The sequence below is a fragment of the Haliotis rubra genome, unplaced genomic scaffold (assembly GCF_003918875.1).
Source record: "Haliotis rubra isolate DU_JTF1 unplaced genomic scaffold, ASM391887v1 Scf47, whole genome shotgun sequence".
Classification (NCBI taxonomy): Eukaryota; Metazoa; Mollusca; class Gastropoda; order Lepetellida; family Haliotidae; genus Haliotis; species Haliotis rubra.
In genome coordinates this window covers 1,727,168-1,750,570 of record NW_025767157.1, presented here as the reverse complement: position 1 = coordinate 1,750,570, position 23,403 = coordinate 1,727,168, and the positions used below count along the sequence as shown (strand labels likewise).

At 42.4% G+C, this 23,403-nt stretch overlaps 2 protein-coding genes across 2 annotated transcripts; both read right to left on the bottom strand.

Annotated features, from left to right (window-relative positions):
- Positions 1 to 2,376: 2,376 nt before the first annotated feature.
- LOC124290605 (mucin-17-like) lies at positions 2,377 to 5,910 on the bottom strand. The gene is made up of 3 exons (XM_046727368.1): positions 5,823 to 5,910; positions 2,624 to 5,485; positions 2,377 to 2,400 (listed from the first exon to the last, which is right to left on the bottom strand). Exons 1-2 carry the CDS (start codon positions 5,908 to 5,910, stop codon positions 3,102 to 3,104), a joined length of 2,472 nt encoding a protein of 823 aa, XP_046583324.1. The 3' UTR covers positions 2,377 to 2,400; positions 2,624 to 3,101.
- Positions 5,911 to 5,936: 26 nt separating this feature from the next.
- LOC124290606 lies at positions 5,937 to 23,257 on the bottom strand. The gene is made up of 10 exons (XM_046727369.1): positions 23,078 to 23,257; positions 11,680 to 11,850; positions 10,150 to 10,659; positions 9,695 to 10,099; positions 8,999 to 9,116; positions 8,595 to 8,736; positions 7,454 to 7,603; positions 7,253 to 7,343; positions 6,394 to 6,471; positions 5,937 to 6,136 (listed from the first exon to the last, which is right to left on the bottom strand). The coding sequence occupies exons 1-10, from the start codon at positions 23,127 to 23,129 to the stop codon at positions 5,937 to 5,939; spliced, it is 1,917 nt and encodes a 638-aa protein (XP_046583325.1). The 5' UTR covers positions 23,130 to 23,257.
- Positions 23,258 to 23,403: the final 146 nt, after the last annotated feature.

Sequence of the window (23,403 nt, the reverse complement as noted above, 5' to 3'; positions counted from 1 at the left end):
ACACAGGACACATATATGTAAACTTTGAACAAACATTTAAAGTGTTTCTTGTCTTGGTAATAATGCTCAGTTTGATCTGATCATTTGTGTATGATGATAAATTCAACAAAGTGATAACATCATCAACAATTATGATAGAGGGCACAAGCAATGTTTTATCAAAATCAAACAATTACGTGAGATCTTGGAAGCACGGACTTGAAAAATATATCGGCAAAACAGCCAGTTGCATAACTTTGCTATTTGCCACCAACTGATAAACACTACTGAAATATGTATGATTATGGCATAGGTAGTGATTATGTCATGTGGCACATAATCTTAAGTATGGAATATACCATATTTCCTCTAATAAGCACCTCTCTTAAACTGCTGCTTTAACCCCGGCACTTATTAGAGGAAATACAGTACTCTAGCCTGATAGGTCCAATCAGAGGTTAAAAATCACAATTGTAACCTCTGATTGAAACAACCGATTTGATGACTGTATCACCATAACATACATAGCACGTCAACAGGGACTCAGAAAAAGTCCAAATACTTCTTTGTAATAATTCCAATTAAGTGACAATAAGTTATCACTGAGTTTGCTACTAGCTGGGTTACAGTATTATTTGCAATTTTATTACTGTAACAATGTAATGATCATGATACACAATACAATAACAGTATTAATAATAATATTTAAGTGTCTGGGACCCCCATTTTGTTGTCCAGGACCCCTGAAAATTAAGACCCTCAAATACAGGACTCCCTGTAAATCCCTGCATAATATACCACTCAACTTTTGACTGGGAAAAACAGTGATGTCCATTTTACTTAAACATACACTTGGCATGTTGTGATTATCATTACTGTTTATCATGGAAAGATAAAATATATCCAAGTAAAAGTGGAGTGGTATATTTACATGCCACTTCCAGGGTTTCACATTGTAACATCATGATAAGTATGTGTGTTTAGAGGTAAACCTTCAAATCAATAACTGAATGCAAGAGTTTGCACACAATTTTCCTATGGATCAATGGATATAACCACGTTGCAAATCTAAATCTCCAAAGCTCACACTACAATTTGGTTCCACTTTCAAACCATCACAAGTAAGTCTACATGTTTCCTAGATCTTAAAAACTGTGTGTTTATTTATTGAACAGCGTTTGATATTTAGCCATTTAGTACATGTAACTTAACTGTACAGTTAGTCCACCTGATAAATCATAGACTTGTGTTATAGACTTGGTGCTGCCAGATCTTTAATGAGGAGTTAAGCTCACAAACAGGTGCTTCAACTTCATGCACTAAGGGACACAACTCCACATATTGAATTCTACCACCTTCAACCACATGCCATCTGATCCCACTTGTATTACAGAATACAATGTGTATGAGTTACTTACAGGTATCTTATTTAAAAATAACACCAGACAACTGGATCCATGTTTGTAACAATACAAAAGGGCTTACGGAATGTGAAAGGCCACTGTCTCCAAGGGAGAATAAATCTCGCATTATCAATTTGCCTTCAGTAATCATCTTAATTCACATCACTAAATCATTTGGTCATGATGGGGCCCTGTTACATTCCTTAGTGTTTAAATGCATTTGCCCGAACATTTCTTACTGAAACACCCGACTTGAACAAAAGTTCAGTGATGCAGTTCTACAGAAAGTCACCTCACAGTCCAACATGAAACAACAGCAGTTAGTCTGAGAGGTGTTTGGTTTGATGACATCTTCAACAGTATTTCAGTTAAAAGTTGGAGGAAGCAAAGAACAGTAAAAGATGTAGTTCTGTCTCCACATTTCTGCAGTTACAGCAAGATGATGCAAGATGACTTGTTCATAAAGTCATTGTCACAACTCTGCCCAATCGCCTCTGAACAAGAGAGATAACTCTGCAGTATAAAACATCATTGCTGGTGGATCTTGGCCAGGAAATCATCTACATTAAGCTTGGACAGGTTGGGTTGCTTCTTTTTTCTGCAAATATAAGTAGCAAGGCTGATTAATAATCTTAAGGAACATATATCTGTCAATGATTTCTAACATAATACTGAATGATTGAAATGTATATACTTATGCTATGATGAGTGTGTGCATTTTGTCTTACGCATCATCAAACAATATTCAAGCAGTATCACTTTGAACAAACATGGCTTGACGCATAGCACCTATTTGAGAACCAAACCTAGGTTTTTGATGTAACATTTCCTACAATGTTTGAACTAACAAGTTACATAACATTCATTATTATTGCATCGCAGCATAAAATCCTGACATAAATTAATTTATTCAATCATTCATGTTATGTTTCTTATTTCCTGGAGTATACAAGAAAGATGAAGACTGAGATCAGAAAGATCAGAAGAGACTTACCTTTCGAGCACTACCTGAGAGGTTCTGAAATATACATAAAAATTCATCAGCTGTTCATCACAACCAGGCACATTGATTTGATTACAAAATTACTATTAACTACATGTTAACACGACATTAAACTACATTTCAGCTTCAAACAGTGTCAGTTTGTCATCACTTGCATGAATCAATAAATACAGTGATAGCAATACCTATCAAGAGTCAAGAGTAATAGAATATACTTAGGTGATAAACAAGCACTCACATCGAGAGAGACATGGCTGCCTGACCGTTTCCTGCTGCCTTTCATTTTGCCAGGCAGCCTACATTCCGGAATGATTGACAACGTGCGTGCTACAACCTCTCTCCGCCTGGACGACATCTTGAGCATCCCACCTCTCAGTGGGCCCGGATCTGATGCTGCTGTCAGAATGGAGCTCGTACTGGATAGGTTACTGTCTTCAGACAAAAACGAAGCACAGGTGCCATTCATTCCCCCTAAGACCGACTGTTTATCTGAACACTTATATTTTCTTCCTCCAACTGTTGTTGTGATCGTTCCCTCGGTTGAGAAGCCTGGTGGCTGGCTGAGGGAGCTGATCTGCACACTTGGGCTGGAGGTTTGGGTGAGGGGTACAAACTTCTGGAATCTTGTCGGAGACTCTCCTCTGGATGCTTCCAACTGTTTATTCTCAAATACTTTGACAGGTAGGTTAACTCCAAGCAGAGAGGAGGTACCATTGTTACCCCCCTTCATTTGCCTGGGATAAATTCTTTGCTTTGGACCTTGGTGGTTGTTTTACTGCTGAACTACCAGAAACAGTTCCCTTTGTCAAAGACGTCTGCTCTTTATCTGGTTTAGCATTTGTCACCTTTTTCTTTGTTTTCAATTTGTGACGAGCCGGTTTATCCCCAGTCATTAAACTCATTATACATGATGATTTGCCAGTGGGGCATCCAACCTCAACATTCATTACTGAAACACCATTCACTTTGGGATATCGTCTGCGGTCGCCCATCTTTATTTTGGCTTTAATGGGTCGTTTACAAGACGACGACTTTGACATAGGCTTCTCTTTAGGTGGTTCTGGTTTTGCATTTGAAATACTATCTGTAGGGGCCCGTTTATCAAAACTGAGTGATCTCTTGTGACTCTCTTCAACTAGTCGGCCCAAAGGAATTGCTATATACTGATCATCTGCAATTGTCTCCGACGAGTTCAACACTGTTTCTGTTTTCTCCTGGTTTGGGCTGACAAAATAGCCATCACACGGTAAGCTTACAGTCTTTGTCTGTCTGGGACTTTTGCTTAAAATGTTTGGTTTGCATGAAGTCTTAAATTTGGGTGATACAGATTGTTTAACAATTTCTTGCAACTTTGAGAGCCTAGGAGATGTTGCAGGAAGTTTAGGTGACACCGTAACAACCGTGTTTTGGCTTCCCAGTTTCACGGGTGTCATCTTGGATCGGATTTGAGGAATACTTGACGGCACAACAGTCACAGGTTGGTATGAGCTTGTTTGAGAGTCACTTATGGGCCTGGGGTTCTTCAGAATTAACTGTTTGCCATTAGGAGACATTGTCAAGTCATATATCTGATCGTTGACCACAACAGTTGGCAGACTTACATTGGTGTCTGTGAGGACAACCGTCTGCACCTGATCTTCTGCTGGCTTGACAGGCAGGACAAAGTCTGACAGCGTGTTCTCTTCCAGAAGATCAAAACTCATCTGTGAGTTAGTGCAGAGTAGAGCACTCGATATGGCGGTTGGGAGGCTGCCTTGAGATTGAGGGCAGGGCCTGATGTCAACAGGGCCAGGGCCAACAGTCAGTGTTGGTGAAGGACTGTGTGGTCGTACAGTCAGGATGCTCCCTGGTAGGGCCGTCACTGTATGAAGACTGTCCTCCATAGTAGAGGGACTGTATGCAGACATGGACTGGGTTGGGACAGACAAGCTCTGGGACAGGGCTTCAGAGAACTCGGGCATGATAACTGAGGACATTGAGGGGGCTTCAGAGGACTCAGGCTGAACACTACCAGAGGACTTGGCGAGAAGAATAGAGGACTGGGGCTGAACACCAGATGATTGGTGGTTAACTGTAGAGGACTGGGGGACAAGGACTGAGGACACCAGGGGGCTTTCTGAGGACTGGGGCTGAGAGGTAGAGGACTTTGTGTGGACAACAGAGGATGGGGTCATGACTGGTTGTGTCACATAGATAGTCGAAGGACAAGGAGCAATACTGTTCAGGATATTATTGCTTGTGGTCATTGTCAGAACAGAGGTAGACAGGAGAGGATTAACAGTTACAGGACGAGGACAAAAGCTGGTGTTCGATATAACTGATGATGGCACTGCGTTAGGAGGACATGAGTTGATCACAGCAACTTTTGGAAGACCGTTTGTTGGCAAAAGTTGTTGACCTCTATTGGTCTCATCCATGGAATAAGTTTTAATAACACCATTCTCCTCAATGTTTATGTGTACACCATTTTCTGGAAAGGAAGTCACCTGTTGAATGGATGACACCACTGTTTGGGGCTGTATTTTCACACATGACACAGTTGGATCCAAGGACGGGGTCTGCGATATTGTACCATTTTGATGCAATGGTTGTGATGTCTGGAATGACGAATGAAGTACAGTTGTAGGAGCAGGAGAAGCAACACAGGGTTGAGAGGTTGGAGGACTGGTTATGGGATCAACACATGGAGCTGGTGTGCCAGGATGTATCCCCTGAGGTGACATAAGACTTGGGTCTGCCTGGTACTGAGGGGACTGAAATGGTGACTCAGTAGGCTGATAATGCTGTAAATCTTGTGATGGAACTACTTGTGTTCCTGGTGATTGTCTGATGCTGGGTGACTGAGGCGGGGAAGACGACATGCCCCGTCCTCGAGACTCCATACACGGTGATGAAGATTGTTGAGGAACATGGGATGGTGTCCGTGACCTGTGAGCCGACACTGACAGTGGTGGGGACATCAGGCCCGACTGTCCATGTGGCACTGGTGGTACGCAGGGAGAGGACACCTGGAGGTGTGTTGAGGGGGCTGGGGAGCACGGTTCTGGGGTCTGTGCTGGCGACAGTGGGTGCATCACAGGGGAGGAGAACACAGGTAATGCTGTATGGAGAAAGGGATAAATTCAGTTCCTAACATTATCAACAAACATGCATTTCACAAACACTGTGTCAAATACAGAGAGCGGATGCTTAGAAAAATGGATCATTTCTTGGCCACAGGAATGTTAGATTATAACTTGCTTATAATAAAAAAAATGTGTTTGTTTATAGTGATTATGACTGATAACAAAATCTAACGTGGACATTCAGGTAGCACAATTAAAATATAAACAAAATTTTGTGGCCGAGCTTATCTGATTATATATTTTAATCACTGTGATTTATTCAAATAATTGCCTGGAAATAAACTGACATACACCAAACTCAATGTGATTTACCTGACGTGACTGGTTTACATGGGATGGGTTTAATTCTGCGTTTCCTCTTGAAGGGCACCTGCCCCGGACTTCCTGTCCCTGAAGTCATGCTGCACACACTTGGGCACGGACTGGTCAAACTAGCACAGGGACTGGCACTAATGCTAGGACATGGACTAGGGGCTGGCCCTGGGGTACTGGGAATATCCTGAGAGTTGTGTGTGGGGGTGAGGAGGAGGATGGAACAGGTACCAATGAAGGATGTGACGTGGCAGGTTGGGACTCCGCTGCTGTGAAGCCGTCCTGACTCAGCTCAACCATGCAGCCATCAGAGTCTAAAACATCATGGTGCAAGCATATGTAAAAACCTTTCCTACCCTATTATATTTCAATATATAGCACGTAGATTGTTTACTAAAAGCCTGTTGAAGAACTACTGTAAATGTGGGCTGTGTTTTGATGTTAATTTTCATGTGTGCTCATTGCAAATTCACAAACAGTGAGAACCATTTGGATAAACTCTTGGTCAGCAACATAAATTAGGGCTGGGCATCAGCACCACAACACTATTGTAAGCTAATGAGTGACTCACCTCCTATGTGTTCTGACATAGTGGAAGTCTGGCCAAGGGCCCCAGCAGTTGTAGTTGGAACTTTGTTACCCTCAGTCTCTGTAATAAATAATGGCTGACACATGTCAAAGTGTGTACACAAGCTGGCCATGTTACATATATAATATCTGAAGCATGACATACATTCTTGCCATAGACTAAGGTAACAGTAACAAGGTTACTCACTTATTCATATGTCGAGCAAGAAATAGTCAACAGTGAGATTGGGTTCAGCGACCCGTGAAGATCCAGTATAGAATTGATCTTTAGTAACCCATGCTTGTCGTAAGAGGCGACTAACGGGATCAGGTGGTCAGGCTGACTCGGTTGACACCTGTCATTGGTTCCCAATTGTGCAGATCGATGCTCATGCTGTTGCTCACTGGATTGTCTGCTCCAGACTTGATTATTTACAGACCGCCACCATATAGCTGGAATATTGCTGAGTGCGGCGTAAAACTAAACTGAGTTGGGTTCAGCAATACTTTGAACAGTATTTGAGCTACATCACAATATGTCAGCTGATTGGGAAGGAAAGCCTGAAGTGATGCACTCTCAAGCAGGTCTCAAACCTTTTCATTTTACGGAAACCTACAAGCAAAGCATGGTGCTGTCATGGGAAGGGAAGCAACTCTACAGTGAATTATGGCCCCTTAGACAACTGAAACCTCCTCCAAAACATCAAGAAACATCTCAGTGCTCATAATACTATATAAATTATTACATACACTAAAGCATTTACGGTTAGTTAATTAGATACTGATATTCCTGAAACTACTAAATACTAAAACAAAGCTTCTATACAAAAGCTGATATCCTATAAGAGAAGAATGTTGCATACCAAATATATTGATCAGAGAATCAAAGAGTGGATCACTTTTTGCCATGTGGATGATACCATCTATAGTATCTTCGGACAGATGTTGGGGTACCTGGAACAGAAATGCCAGTTCATCAGTTAAATGTTGTTATATAGTGTGTAGTGAACAATCTACAATGAGCTGTATGACACTTAAATTACTGGAAGAATCCAAACACTCACAGGTGATCCAAAAAAGTCATCAACAATAATGCTGGTTGAAACAGGTTTACGACATGAAGCTTGAGGGGGTTCCGCAAATCTGCTTTTGTTGATGGTTTCAGCTAGACGCTCATGAAGCTTGGTGTCATTCATGATCTTTTCCAGCAACATCTGCAACAACAACAACAACATTAAACAGACTTATCTATACCTGAATTCATACTCAAACAACATCATGCACAATCATCAAGTGTTAGATACCATGATTATAATTCAGCAAGTCCACATTTCTGACTTGTGGTTTCAAGTATCTTGAGTATGTTCTTGGAGCAAAGAACCGGTGCTTCCTGATTTTCTCTAGTCTTAAACTGGCATACTTATCTAAATAGAGAATACTAAACAATGTCCAGTGTAATACCATATTTATGAAACGATTGAATTGTTTGGTATGTAACGCTACACCAAGTCAAGTGACACACCGTAATCACCAATTACACATTGTAAAAACCCAATATACTAACCACTATGAGTGAGTGAGTGAGTTTAGTTTTACGCCGCTTTCAGCAATGTTCCAGCAATATCACGGAAGGGGACACCATAAATGGGCTTCACACAATGTACCCATGTTGGGAATTGAACCTGGGACTTCGGCGTGACAAGCAAACACTTGACCACTAGGCCACCCCACCGCCCACTAACCACCATGTACACATAATAATCCCATAGTGCATAGCATAATCACCCAATAAACATCAAAACTTCCCAATTCACACAGTAATCACCCAACATGCATAATAAGCCCTAATGGACATAGCAGCACATAGTAAACCCCCAGCCCTATAGCAGCACATAGTAAACACCCAGCCCTATAGCAGCACATTGTAAACACCCAGCCCTATAGCAGCACATTGTAAACACCCAGCCCTATAGCACCACAATAAACCCAATACACAATAAACATACATACAGTCATCACACAATAAAGATAGTAACCACATAATACCCATGGTCAGCTCCTTATTTTCACTAGGATTTGGCTCCTAAGCTCAAGAATACATGGACCCAGAATAGGGAAAAGATGCTAAATCCACAATTCAAGTTTCAGTTATGTGAGTTCAGCTGTCAAAAACTTTGTTCCTGGGAAGATATGACGAGTACATACAGGAAAAGGATCAGCTTGGAGATTGGGCTGCTCCTTGCTGCTTTCACTCCCAGAACTGTCCCTCTGCTCTGACGGGGCACCTGCTCCATCCTTATCTGAGGGTCGGAGTGACTGGTTGTCATTTCGTCTCTTTGGCTGGTGCCTAAACACATCAGTACAGTAATAATACATTCTGAGCTATCTGGGAGAAGGGAGAGGGAAGAAGTGAGTGAGTAAATTATTCATTATGGGTAGTTGAAGAAGTGAGTGGGGTGAGTGAACTGTTTGTTATGGAAATATTCAGACATTTCTGGACTATTTGGTAAACCATTTGTCAAGGGGAAGATTCACCAGTGAGTTTCAGTCACATATATGACCAATATCATTAAAAGGACAGACTACCAATTCAGTACACAATGACCTACTTTCGCCTCCTCGGAGATCGTCCGATCACATCACAGGTCTCCGAACATATGGAAAGTGTCTTTAGAGGAGTTGTCTGACACTGGCTAACCACCGTCATTTTAACAGGGCTTTCCTCGGCTGAAAGAACACAATCAGAATCAGCTCAACAATGATGGACTATCACAGATACACTAAAAGAAATCTACCATGCAAATTATATTCCTAGTACCATGACTACAAAAGATACAGATATAGAGTTGTTTCCCTTGGACATGGCAGGATCTGCTGATGAGTTTAATCTCAAGGGAGATCTGTTAATGATCCTTGTTCTGCATCATACCCATGTTCAAGGGTTTCAAGAAAATGGTGTACAGTTTAGATGATATAACAGAAATATTCATTCTCAAGTTTATGCAACTCAAGCTTTCGTCTTCTTTGCAAATGTAGATTTATCTGGGATACATCAGTTAGATATAACAGTATCTCTAATTAACCAATGGTTGAATCTCATTGGTTTATGCTACTAACCAATCAAATTTAAGTTTCAACTTACAAACAAATGCATAAATAATACCCAGCATTTGTAATATATTTCTTGAAACCATCTTCATAACAGATACTGGCCTACTATCTGACCAAACCCTAACATACTTAAATATGCATTCATAAAATAAACCATACATATTTATAAAGGCCAAAGAATAGCAGTATTTTACCCATATTATGTGAAAATGAAACTTCATGTTGGTCTGTCTGCTGCACCTGTCCGAGGTCTGGCAGCTGATCCACTTCTAGTTCCACAACATCCTCTTCATCATCAACCTTTTCTGGCATGCCTTCATTAAGCACAGCTAAGTTACTGTGCAAGTTAGTGCTTTTATTCAATAATGCATCACTTCTACTTGAACTGTTCTGAAACATTCCTATGTCAAGTACATCTTTGGGATCTGCAGTGGGCTGTTGCATTACTCCTGATGTTTGTGAATTTATTAATATTCCACTCCTTGACATGTCCATATTCCCTGACACATCCATATTCCCTGACACATCCACATTCCCTGACACATCCATACTCCTTGTCACATCCATACTCCCTGACACACCCACATTTCCTGACACACCCACATTCCCACACCCACATTCCCTGACACACCCATATTCCCTGACACACCCATATTCCCTGACACATCCACTACATTGACTACAGCATCTGAGTCACTGTCCGACCCCCCTTGAGTATTTATCACAGACTCTAATGTAGCACTACTTTTTGTAGTCCGTCGCCTTCGCGACACTCTCTTCTGCACAGGTGTTCTACGTTTGCCTGTCCTTTTCTTTGTCGCTGGTTTCTCTGTGTTTGGTTTTGTTACCGTGGGGGCATTGTCTCCACCTGGTGTCATCTCAGAGAGGTAACTACCAACGTTGACACCAGAAGATGAGGGGTCCACATGTATTTTCCTCAAGCTGACAGAAACCGTGTTGAGGGGATATATGCTTTCGACATCTCCAGTATCTTTCCGACATGGAGCTTTATCAACTCGATGCTTCGTCCGCTGGCCTTGTTGATAGCTTGCAGTTTTCAATGCTTGTGTTTTTGTCTTCTTTTTAAGAAGTCGCGTCACTGCATCAAACTGTTTCCATGCTGCAGCCATATCGATGGCATACATTCCTGTTTCTTGTGCTGATGAACAAAGGGTAATCAGAAATAAAATGTTGCACAGCATCATAATAATCCTTATTCCATCACAATCAGTGCCAAAATATTTTGAGGCTATATATCCTAACTGCTCAACTTCAAACACGTTAATAGGTTATTTTTAATATGAGGGCAATTATGCTTAGGTTACTTGACCAAAGAAATATTACTTGACTTTGACCATTATCTGTTCTGGTAGGTATCAAAATAAAAAACCGATAGACTATTTGTTTCAAGCACCAGTCTACAACATAAGTAGTAGTCCAAAGCCTGAGGAAAGCAAAATTATATAGGGTTTATGTCTGCATGTAGACTAAAAACACCTGCATCACAATATAAATATTTATTCACTGTCACAACTAAATCCACTACTAGGGCTGGGACCTTACACTATGTCACGATACAATACATATCGCAATATTTTACCTGCGATACGATACGTATCACGATACATACACCTTGAAAGAATGACACGGTATCAAGATTTAAAATGATTTATTTCAAGGTATTTGTGTTGAATAATAACACTATTGTAATAAACAAACAAGAAACTCCATCATACTTGTGTATTTTCTCTGAATAAGTACTGTAACATGTTTAAGATAAAACAGTTGTGTTTCGTTTTGTATCGATACACCAGTCGACGATACAATAGCTGTATCAAACTTAAATGTATCGCGGCCCTAAATCGTCCCAGCCCTATCCACTACACATCTGAATTTCGAACTTCACTCATAAATGGGAACTAAAGTCAAAGTTCTTGGAGCTATTTTGCTTTTACTCTTTTAATTGTTTTCAGGTAACAAATCTACTACTGTCACAAAATATTTTATCAGACTCTTCTTTCTTACACTAATTTCAAAATCTGGGGTCCATTCCACAAAGCAATTGTAACACCCATACTTTGACACAGACTAATGAGAGTTATTAAAACTGCTGTAGAAGCTTTGTGGAATGGGAACCTTAACTGCAAAGAGAAAGAACACAGAAAACAGATGAACCAACCTTTCAGTTTAAGTTCTGCATACTCATCAAGCAGCTGATACAGTGAGATTCCCATAATGGCTGTGGGATACTCGATGCCTTCCTTCAACATGGCCGCATATTCAGCCAGGTACTTGCACTCTTTCAGGAAACACTTGTATGTGAGTGGGTGAGAACTCTCCTTCAGGTACCCTGTTGACAGAATCCACCCATGGTACCATGATGCCATGTATATCATGCAGTAGAAACGTTATAAAACTGCCGAAACTAATACTGGGTACATATTTTGAAACTGTTATTAGTTTATTGAATGTTACTAGTCATTTTACTGAAATAATCAAAGATTGATCAGGTCTTAACAGCACAAATAATTCTGCTAAATTTCTAAATCCTTGTTTAGTAAAAAGTCTGGGGTCAATTTATGAAACTTGATGTAACTTTCACCAGTTGACACCATGGTGTCATAATTGTTTTCAAATTTGAAACATACATCCAAAACCTCATTCTCTTCCCACAGAGGTTACTTGTCATATCTTCCTACAACCTCTGTTCTAATACGGGCATATTTCCCGGTTCTCGTAAAATCCCCTAGCGGCAAAAGATCGCAACACGAATTATCTCCCTTCTTTCTATCCAATCAGAACACATGTTACATCGACTTAGATTCAACTTGACTAACACAAGCAAATGTGGGGCCATAAATATCCCCCATCTGCCGGGGACTTGTGTTGATGTCACACACAAGACGTTTAATGGCTAGCTTGTCCGTTGTCAACAAGGGCGAAGGCAACGCCACTGATCCGCCATAACATGACTGAGTTCTGTCTAGAAGAAACGTTTGCGCATCGGCGCAGGGGAAGAAGTTTAGTTTTCTCGAAGCATCACGCGAAATGCGAGACCGGTATCTGCGAATTATCACTTTTGAAACAACGTCGCTGATTGCACAACTAAATCTGATTGCCTCCAATCACGAGTCTTGAACGCTCACACCATGAAAGGGCCGTATTACGATATGACAGGAGTAACCTCTGTGGGAAGAGAATGCCAAAACCTAGAGTATAAATACAATCTCTGATGACTGTCATGATTTTTACAGTTAATACTTGCTTTAATAGTACATCTGTGGCAATGTCATCAATGCCAACATTCACATAAAGCATAATGATTATCTGTCAAACAATCTAAACATCATGACATGGTGTTCAAGTTCAATTATCATGGTGATACTGACACTGATAGATCCAGCTGCAATACAGCACTGAATCACAGCTCTTAGTTGATGCTCATGAACATAGGAATGTTTTAAGAAAATTAAGAGTTGAGTGATTGAACCAATTAATTTGGATGATCAACTTACTGGTATGATTAAATGATCAATCATCAGCTGATCATGATTTTACATTCAATTACAAAGTTATGTGATGGGTTCAAATGACTTTCAGCTAGCATATCTTTGTTCCTTTCAACACAGACATTTGGACTCAAGTCCATTTGCATGATAAGCGTGGTCAATATAGCGTAAGGTGTTTACACATCTCCAAAGATGGTAAATACCTGTCATGAATAAATATACAAAAATAAATGTACAAAACTTCAAGCCATGGAAAATGCAAAAATAAAAACAACAACATCAGTTCACCACAAGACCCATCTATGAGCTATTTTGGTGAAGAAATATTTTATGGTTTTAGAGATCTACCCTGTCAGTCACCACACCTCCCATTTCAATCAAAGCCAAAGTTGTTGCCCATGGAAACCTGGGGATGGAGGGTGGGTGTTCCAAGAAAATGAAAGCAATTATCAAAACTACTTCCTTTGATGTGTGCACACATATAGGAGTGTGTGTGAAAGCGCCTGAAGGAGTAAAAAAAAAGAATTAACTCTGAGACGTTGGGTCTAACAAATATGGCAGCAGCTATACATAAGATTTTTGACTTAAACTTCAACATGTTGAAAATAATATTTCCTGAACTATCAAAATGCAGAAGGTTGCCACCAGACATATTCATGAGACAAATTTAGAGAAGAAATATTTTACAGTTTATTAAACAGTCACTATCTGCTCTGGTAACAACATCTTGCACTGACGGATGGGAGGACTGACATATTATACTCTATGCAAAACAACTGCAGGGAAAAGCTCTATGTGGATAAACAATTACAGTGAAGCCTCGTTAATGCGGACGGTTGCGTTTCTCAGTAAATTCGTCCGGATTGCGAATAGTCCGGACTACTGAATCAAGACCCAAGTTGCTTCCCTAACTATTACAAAAACGACATGAATCTGGATAAAACAAATAAGCATTTAATGTAAAGCTTAATATCATCACATCAATAATTTTACCGAGTGACATCCGCATGTTGATCCGACGTGTCTGATCACGTCCTTCCTCAGCACAGGTGAGGTAATGTCTAACAAGCGATCTATTGTAGTATGCCTTGAATGTCCGAATTATTCCTGCATCCATCGGTTGAATATGAGACGTGGTATTTGGTCACATTTCGCAAAGTTAGCGGGCTTACACTTGTGACTTGCAGCATTGTCGTAAAGCAAAATCACTTTTAGTCCATCGTGACCGCATCTGTCTGTCAAAGTACATTAACCAATCACAAAACAGCTCACTTGTCATCCACGCTTTGTATTGTGGTGTCAATCAAAGTGTAAATGTACAGTATCTTCAGTCGGGAGCTTTTAATGTCTAATTAAAACAACAACCCAGTTGGCCAGTTAATTAAGTAAACATCGCCGGGAGGTGTTGTTACGGTTCGTGAACACGACTTACAGCGTCCGGACTGTGAAGCAATTTACTGTTTATTTTACTGATTGGTGACAGCTACTTACCGTCCGGTTCCGGAAACCGAATTTCCGGATTATCGAGGCAAATTATATAGGCATAGATTGGCAACAAGCTATAATCGCCCGGGAGGCGAGACATCCGGATTATCGGAGTCCGGACTAACGGGGCTTCACTGTAATTGGATTCCCCAAAATAAAATTAGATAAACCTGTAGAGGTTTCCAATTCTTTGAAGAGAATCGTCCTTGGGGTACATATATGCATTTTCTGCAGCTGAAAATGTCATGTGACAGTTGTATCAATGTTTTAATAAAATATTGTACAATAAATAAAAAGCCTTTTTTATCTATTATACGGCCCCCTACCATGTGGAGTTACCTCCCTGCCACGCATGCGTGGCCAACCAGGTAAGCACTCAGGCCCGTATCATCATTCCTTCTGCTGAACAAATCAGTGAACAGAATTGCGGGGAGGTGGGCAGCCCCACCCCAAGGACGATTCTCTTCAAAGAATTGGAAACCTCTACAGTTTTATCTAATTCTTTTTCATAGAGATCGTCCTTGGGGTACATATATGCATTAACACAGACTCCCAAAGACCGGAGGCTAGGGAGGAGGGAATTCTGTCACAGTACAAATAAATAGCGATCACGTAAACGAAAAGTTACTTACACCATAACACTCACCTGTCACACTTCCGCGAGAGGCATTATGGGAGGTGACCCGACAGGGAGGAACGTACTGAAGACCCACCTCAACATGTTAAGCAATAAAACACATCACATAGTGTGTACTTAAAATCCCGCCCACTTAGTGATATCTCCAGAGAGCACCGTAAGGGGGAAACCACAACTCACAACCGAATAACTCATCAGAGAAATTGAAAGTTGTCGTAGAATTCAACAGCGGATATGTCAATTAACACAACAATTGATCTCAGCGTCAGAAAACCAAATAACCAAGACTCACTCGGTCAGGGTGGCAGGACACTGTCCACTGAAGAGAACAGATCGGCCAAAGCGCGCTCGATCACGGGAATGTGTATCAAGCTGATAGTGCCATATAAAAGTGCTAGGCCAGCTCCAAATAGTGGCGGAGCAAATCTTTTCAATGGGCAGTGCTGCTGCAAAAGCCTTTGAAGCGGCCACTGCCCTGACCGAGTGAGCCTTCAACCCCTCAGGGGGGAGGCTTGCCCTTAGCCTGATAAGCAGCACAAATGACCAACACAATCCAGCGAGAAAGTGTCTGTTTGCTGGCAGGAGTTCCAGCCTTCCCGCCACCGTAACAACAGAACAGCTGGGTACCTGTACGGATCATTTGTGTTCGTTTGATATAGACCTTGAGGGTCTTACGGACGTCCAACGGTTGAGGGCTCGTTGCGGAGGTCCCCGATGTGGAAGGCTGGGTAAGAGTAGGAAATTCGATAGGAGCTGTCACATGGAAAGCGTGATCCATCTTCGGACGGTAACTATCTGGGAGGCGAATACTGTAAAACTAGAAAATTTTGCGAGCAGGATATTTTTACGAACTTTGCGCTTGTCATGACCTCGCAAAAGTTTTAAGACGCAGAAATGGCAACGAATGTTTGTGTGTTTTTTCCAACTTTATTCCATATTATACCATAAATATAACATATTTAAAAAAAATGCAGCATACTTAAAACATATTGTCTCTAAGCACTATCCTTTATTAGAACATTATCAACACTGTCTTTTCAACGATTCACTCAGTCACTTGCCTGCAGACATTTTGTCAAGGAGCCCAGATGCTCGCTAGCCACACACAACAGTCTCTTTGTTTTACTTCACTTGGTCATAGCTGGACACTACCCATCGAGCATGGATCGGCTTCCTTACACTAATCCTTAAATCAACATGTTTGTCGGTCTTTTCCTTCAAGTTCTTTGTCACACTGTCAGCGTACCACTGCCGTGAACTGCACCGGTGCAGCCAGTTGGAACGAACTTGACCTGGAAGTTATGTTGTTTTAACAAGTTGAGGAATGAATCGCATCGGTGTGCAGCGAAAACATCAAATATGACAAGTGATTTCTGGCGTAGCAGCAGTTTGAGTTGTTATTTTTAGGGAGATGGGTGCCTCTCGTAAAAATAACACGTCGCAGAACCGGATGAGGTATCAAGGGCGCAAAAGTTTAAAGGCAGGAAAATTTCTCGTTTTACAGTACTGACGCAATCTGGAAGGAACACAGTCAGTTCCAGGTCTGCAGACATGGGATGTAAATCACCAACCCTTCTCCCAGATGTCACCGCCACCAGAAAAATGGCCTTCCATGTTAACAGCTGAATGGAAATAGCCGATAGACGTGTGAAAGTAGGACCGGACAGCCAATCTAGCACGACTGACAAATCCAAAGGTGGGCTGGTACGCCTGAGAGCAGGTTGAAGCCGATCAACGCCAGCTAAGAAGCGCTGCATAAGAGGGTGCTGCCCCAGAAGAGCACCATCGACAGGGCTGTGAAAGGTGGAAATAGCAGTGGAGTAGCCATGAATGGTCGAAGCCGCCAAACCTTCTTCCAAACGAGACTGCAGAAACTCCAAAACTCGGACTAAATCCGCAGAAAAGGGATCTGCAATTCCCCTATCTGAACACCAGCACGCATAGCGGAACCACCAAACCTCGTACTGAACATTTGTCGAATCCTGTCTCCAAGCCAGAATTGTGTCTGCAACTGCTGCAGGAATTCCGCGTGCCTCGAGGCTAGACCTGATCGAGGCCAAGCCACCCACTGAATCTGTGGATTGGGGTGTGGCATGCCGTTATGAGTGAGAATGTTCGGTCGTAAGGGTAATAGAACAGGAGTTTGAGCCAGAAACCTGAAAGGAGATATTCCCATGCCTCCGGAAAGAACGCTGGGGACACTGTGCCGCCTTGCTTTAGGATGTACGTCATGGCCGTGTGGTTGTCTAACTGAACAACCTGGCCCTGAACATGCTCCTGGAAGCCCTCGAAAACCAACCGCACAGCTCTCAGTTCCAACACATTGATGTGAAGGCGGACTTCGGCTTCGGACTAACGTTCGGACATCGACAATCTGCCCAGAACACACACACCCCAGCCCGAGAGGCATGCATCCGTTTGAACTGTAAGAACTGGAGTCAGGATGTCTTTAGAGAGATTCCCGACATTGGTCCACCACTGAAGGTGAGGAAACAACCACCCCGGAACCGTGAGACACTTCTCCAGATCCTCTGAGTGAGCCCACAGACTCGCCAAAGTTTGCTGTGTAGGGCGCATCCTCAACCACGCCCTCCACACGACAGAGATGGCCGCCGCCATATGACCCAGCAGACGGAGTCAAGTCGACGCCGGCGCCTGGGGCTGTGAGAGACACCATTTCCCGTACTCTGGTGATCCAGTCAGGTGACAGAGACACAAGACCTTGTTGAATTGTGAACCGTGCCCCGAGAAAAGTCCTGGGTGGGTACCAGGTCGGATTTCTTGAGGTTTATGATCCACCCCAATCGAACTAGAATGTCTATCATCGTGTGAGTAGAATCTAGACTCGCCGGCTGAGTTAGTGTACGCAGCAACCAGTCCTCCAGGTAAGGGTGACAATGCCTTCCTTGCGGACGCGCGAGAGTAGCCGGCACTAACATGAGCTTGGTGAACACCCTGGGGGCAGTGGATATGCCGAAGGGGAGCACCCTTAATTGATAATACATCCCATCGTAAGAGAACCTGAGGTACTGCTTGAACGTGGGATGAATAGGTACATGAAGATACGCATCCTTTAGATCGATTGACGTGAGCCAATCGCCGGGCTGAACAGAGGAGATCACCGAGCAAAGTGTCTCCATCTTGAAGGACGGAACCTCTATCATGCAATTCAACCCCTTGAGGTTGAGAATGGGACGGAACCCGCGGTTTTTCCTTTCGGTACGAGGAAGCACATGGAATAGAACCCCGCCTGTTCCTCTCCCGGTGGTATGCACTCAATTGCGGACTTGTCCAGCAAAGCCTGAACTTCATCTCGCAGTATACCTGACTTGACCGGACATGACGACACCAGAGTGAGCCTTATGCCAGTGAACTCTGGCGGGCCTCGCTTCCACAGCGGTAAATGGCCGACACGTACGGTGGACAGCACCCAAGAGTTGTGTGTAGCCTTCTCCCACTCCGGAAGGAATAGAGAGAGGCGGCCTCCCACTGGGATATGTGGTAAGAGAGGGTGAGTAGTTCTCTGCAGCTGGACTGATGGGGACGTATCCGCTGGAGCAGCCCACAAGTCTAACAGGGGGTCGGGGCAGACTGCGAAAAGGCTGCTAGGAGCCAGACGAAAAGGTCTGCTCCTTACTCTTACCTTTGGTGGGGTGGTTCCTCCTCCTTCCCCTGCCAAGTGGCCGAAGCCAACCTGCACTCGGGCCTAGGCTGCACCCCTGAGGAAGTGCTCGCCACAGGAGCCCCGGGGCGAGAAACCCGCGGTTGTTCCAGCAAGGCATTCCAGTCCTTGAAAGAAGTAGCTGGAGCAGCAGCCTCCTATATAACCTGCTGGTCCCCAGGAAACAATGTCGCACCGAAACAGAAGGGCCAGCAATGTGGACCACCACCCTGATCTGCTGCGCAGCATTCCAATATACCTCCTTGTAGGTTCGGTAAGCTTGCCGCAGAGGGGCGCCCGACTGAGCGAAAGGTGGAACTAAACGCCCTTGTTTGGCAGCCAGAGCTGAACCCGAGGAAGCCGAGCCTCCCCGAAGGCGAACGAAATGAAAACACATTCATCCACTACCGGAACCTGGAAGAGCAACTCATCGCCCAGCTGGTAATGCTTCACGAGTTCGGGTAAGTCGAATTGGAGCCGATAACCAGCAAGCAACGGATCCACTACATGCTGGACCAGTGATGGAAGAACGCAGAGCTGCGTCTGTGGAGGCTGCCGAGGAGCAAACGCCCCACCAGACAAATCCTGACGGCATGTTGGCACCGCAGCTTGGGGCAACATCTGCGCCATGCGCTCACGCACCTCACGCAAAGGTGACGAGAAGCAAAAAGTGCCCTCGGACTCCTCAACCCCCCCTACATCCATCGACTCGGCTCCTGAGCCCAAGCCAGAATTCGGATCCTCCTGAAGAGAACCCCGACGCAGTGGAAGGCTGAAGCACAGACGACAAGGGAAGGGAAGAGTCCGAAGACCCCGAGACACTATGCGGCTGCTTGTACTAGCCCAGACTTAAGCAGGTTTTTATAGTGCTAGCCCACTGAGATACCATGACACAGTGAAGCATGAATACCCCACTCAGACACATTATACTGACTCCGAGCCCATCGGTTCTTGTTGTACCCATTAATGCCGAGCGCCAGGCAGGGACCAACAAGTACCATATTTTAACGTCTTTTGGTATGATGCTGTCGGGGATCGAACCCGCAACCTTCTGCTCTCCGGGCGGACGCTCTAACCACTACACCACAGAAGCAGTCCATGTTGCTGAAACATCTGTTGTATTAATGACATATCAAAAGGTTGAGATTCTTTAGAACCTGAAGATTTGGGTTTGCTAGGCTTCTTAGCCTTTTAAGATTTAGACGGGGGAAAGTTCCTCAGCCAGGTCCCCTCCCGCCTCCCTCAATTCCTTAAAAAAGAGGAAATCTGCAGCTTGCCTCTTTTGCGCTTTGGGGGAAAAGCCGATGCAGAGCGCACACACGTCTGGGTTGTGCCCAGCTTTCTCTAGGCAGCATAAACACTTCTCATGTTTGTCCTGTGGCGGCAATTTTTGCCCACAGGCAACGCATGCCGTAAACGCATGTAGCTAACGGCCAGAAACAGAAACAGCAATAACATGTATAAAACATTGAAAATATGTGAATGCGACATGAAATAATTGTATATAAAGCAATATTTCAACCCTGTGGCACGCTAAACTTCCCGCCATGGAATAGCAACGTGTGCGTTAACCACGGGAAAGTGAGCGTAAACTTTTAATACAAAAGTCACATAAATGAGAAATAACTAACTGCAAAGTCAAAGTTCTAAAGAATGAATAAAGACCATTCATACAGTAGTTGAAGACTCAGACATCATAGAATTGGTCAGCACAGTCAAGGCATGTGTCAACACGATGCGTGACAGCAGAAGGAATGATGATACGGGCCTGGGTGCTTACCTGGTTGGCCACGCACGCGTGGCAGGGAGGTAACTCCATGTGGTGGGGGGGGCTGTATAATAGATAAAAAAAGACCTTGTATTGATTGTACAATATTTTATTAAAACATTGATACAACTGCCACATGACATTTTCAGCCGCAGAAAATGCATATATGTACCCCAAGGACGATCTCAGACTCTATGAAAAAGAACAAGAATTTGACTTTTCTTACTACATACTCCAAAGTACATATACAAGTTTTAAAGACAGTAAACATAGTAAGCATTACATGGTAATAATAACAAGAAGACAAAGTCATCAATATCCCCCGCATCGGCAAAATACTCTTTATGAATATGTCTACTAGTTATGATTATGTCAAATGTTTTGGAGTGTATATAGCGAAGTGGAAGGAGAGTATTGAAAGGTTTTTAAGATCTGCTCTAGAAAGGAGCATTACCACCAAATTCAGTTAAAGCCTAACTTGTTGCCATGGAAATGCAACAAGATGATATCCTCATAGTCACAGCCTAAGTGATGTTTCCATGGAAACCACAAAAAATAAACTTCATATCTGAGTCAAACCCCCCAAAGGCACATCTAGGGATCATGCTTGATATGTGTACCAAGTTTGATGAAGCTAGCAAGTATAATTTAGGAGATCTGCTCCGGACAAGACGACATCCTCATTGCCACAGCATAAGTCACGTTTCCCCCTTGAAACCACAAAAAATAAAATTCATATCTGGGTCTAACCCCTAAAAGGCACATCTAAGGATCATGGTTGACATGTGTACGAGGTGTGGTTAAGCTATCACTTCGTTGTTGCGGGGGATAATAACAATCTATTTATAATAGCGCCGAGTTCCAGCTCGGCTGTTAAAGGTAAGCCTGTTGAAGGATTTATTTCCAACACTACATCATGTCATGTCACCTCCTCAAAAGCAATTTGCAAGTAGATTCAATGCTTAAAATAAAGATACATATACACGAACATAGTTTCATTAACAATTGTTATTAAAACCAATATGAAGACAACTAATCTTAAATTTACAGAGTTTACTTTCTTAATTACATAACCATTTTAATGCTCCCACATTTCTTACATGCTGGAATCAAAAATACTTCAATGGATGATCAAGGCATGAACATTTATCAGAGGTGACTTAAGGTGAACAACCTCTATATTTTTTCAAAGTGATATTTTGGTATAGATGCTGGTATATTTATTATCTTGATCATGCATGTGGTTAAAGGTACCATAACTAACATCAATGCAGAAATATTGCACTGAAAGACTATACAAGATGTAAGGTGAAAATAATCAACGATGATAATGTTGTAATGTTGTGGAGGTGGATGGGTAAACTGTATATGCTGTACAGCACTAACAACCAGTGACATCAAGACCAAAAACAAGGATGAGGTTAATCCTTAATTTTATATTATTGCACTGACTACTATGTTGAAATAACTCAGAATTTTGGAAAATATGAACTGTAAAAAAATCCCAAATATGCACAAAATGATGACTGTATTCCCATTATGCCTGCCAAAGGCACTTACTTTAGCATCCTTATTACTTCCTTGGCCTCCTTGTATGGTAGTAAAGGGGTGTTTGATTGGCACTGGAATATTTGGAGGTGTTCTATTAAAATGGGGAGTAAAGGCCTGAGGATACAGTTGGTGCTAACCAACCCTAAAACAATTTAGGGACCAAAGCAGCAAGAACATGAAGAAAGAGCTATTATATAAATTAGCACAAAACATGCTGCACCAAGTGCATGGTATGGCATTGTTGCCAATATCTACAATATTTATACTGAATTGTCTTATGTAAAGCTATATTAACAACAAGCCGAAAAACCTGACAGAGCACAAATTCCTTGTATATGAACACGATATATGTGCATCAAAAGCAAGGAGTTTTGAAAAACTAACATGGTCAGATATGTTTTTGGACATCACATGTTTATCGATTACCCCAAGGTATGTTGCACAACACAATGTAAATACTTAATGGTGTTTGGGTTTTTTAAGGTAAAGTTGACTTTCATGAATTAGTGAAATTGTCTACAGTTGTTCAGGAGATTTGCAGGCCGATTTGCAAATCAACAATGTAGGTGTCTTAAGCTTCTCAAAGCATGTAACACCGGTATACATAAAAATTGCTTGCATTTTGTCAAGTTATAATGAAGGACACGAGAGGAAAGTCCGCACAAGGCAACCACATTATTGTTAGCAGGAAGGATACTAGGATTCCTTGGTCAGTTTGAACCGATGACTTGACTTCAAAATACATTATATCAGTATCAGACTATAATAGAAGTGTTCTACATAATCGATGGATATAAATGCCAATTTATGACAGTAACAGCAAGAAAACAAAGCTCAGTCTCAGACGTTTGCCCAAGCCATTCGTGAACAAGCAAAACGTAGCGGAGAGGAAATCAGCATTGTGTTATCATGACAGGTTATGACGACAAAACTTTCAAACTTGCATAAAAGTTTAAACAATCTTACCCAAAACGAGCCGCGCTACCTCTGACTGCAAGAAATACTCAGGGCGCTCCATAACTCCCTTCGAAATGGATATCACTGACAACTTTGTACAGGAAGTTTCATACTGAAATCTACATTTTTATTGGAGACAAAAGTGTAAACACTGCTCATCTCCTCGCAGATTTCAGAAGATGGCGGCAAGAAATATCGGTCTCATTTCCGGTTGTCGTAATCGTACCAAAAGTAATCGATTTGATGATTAATGAGCAAAATATGATTAAAATACATATATCGGCTCCGGTGTTGTTCCTTTTTGTATATCATATGCGTTCCGTTTCATAATCCAC

Bases quoted from the DNA above. Each gene is read 5' to 3' on its own strand.
- LOC124290606 (XM_046727369.1), bottom strand. From the start codon at position 23,129: ATGGAGCGCCCTGAGTATTTCTTGCAGTCAGAGGTAGCGCGGCTCGTT. The intron at 6,472-7,252 runs GTATGCAACATT...TATTTATTACAG, and splicing joins TTCTCTGATCAATATATTTG to AGACTGAGGGTAACAAAGTT. The intron at 6,137-6,393 runs GTGAGTCACTCA...ATGATGTTTTAG, and splicing joins TATGTCAGAACACATAGGAG to ACTCTGATGGCTGCATGGTT.
- LOC124290605 (XM_046727368.1), bottom strand. From the start codon at position 5,910: ATGACTTCAGGGACAGGAAGTCCGGGGCAGGTGCCCTTCAAGAGGAAA. The intron at 5,486-5,822 runs GTAAATCACATT...TTCTCCATACAG, and splicing joins ATGTAAACCAGTCACGTCAG to CATTACCTGTGTTCTCCTCC.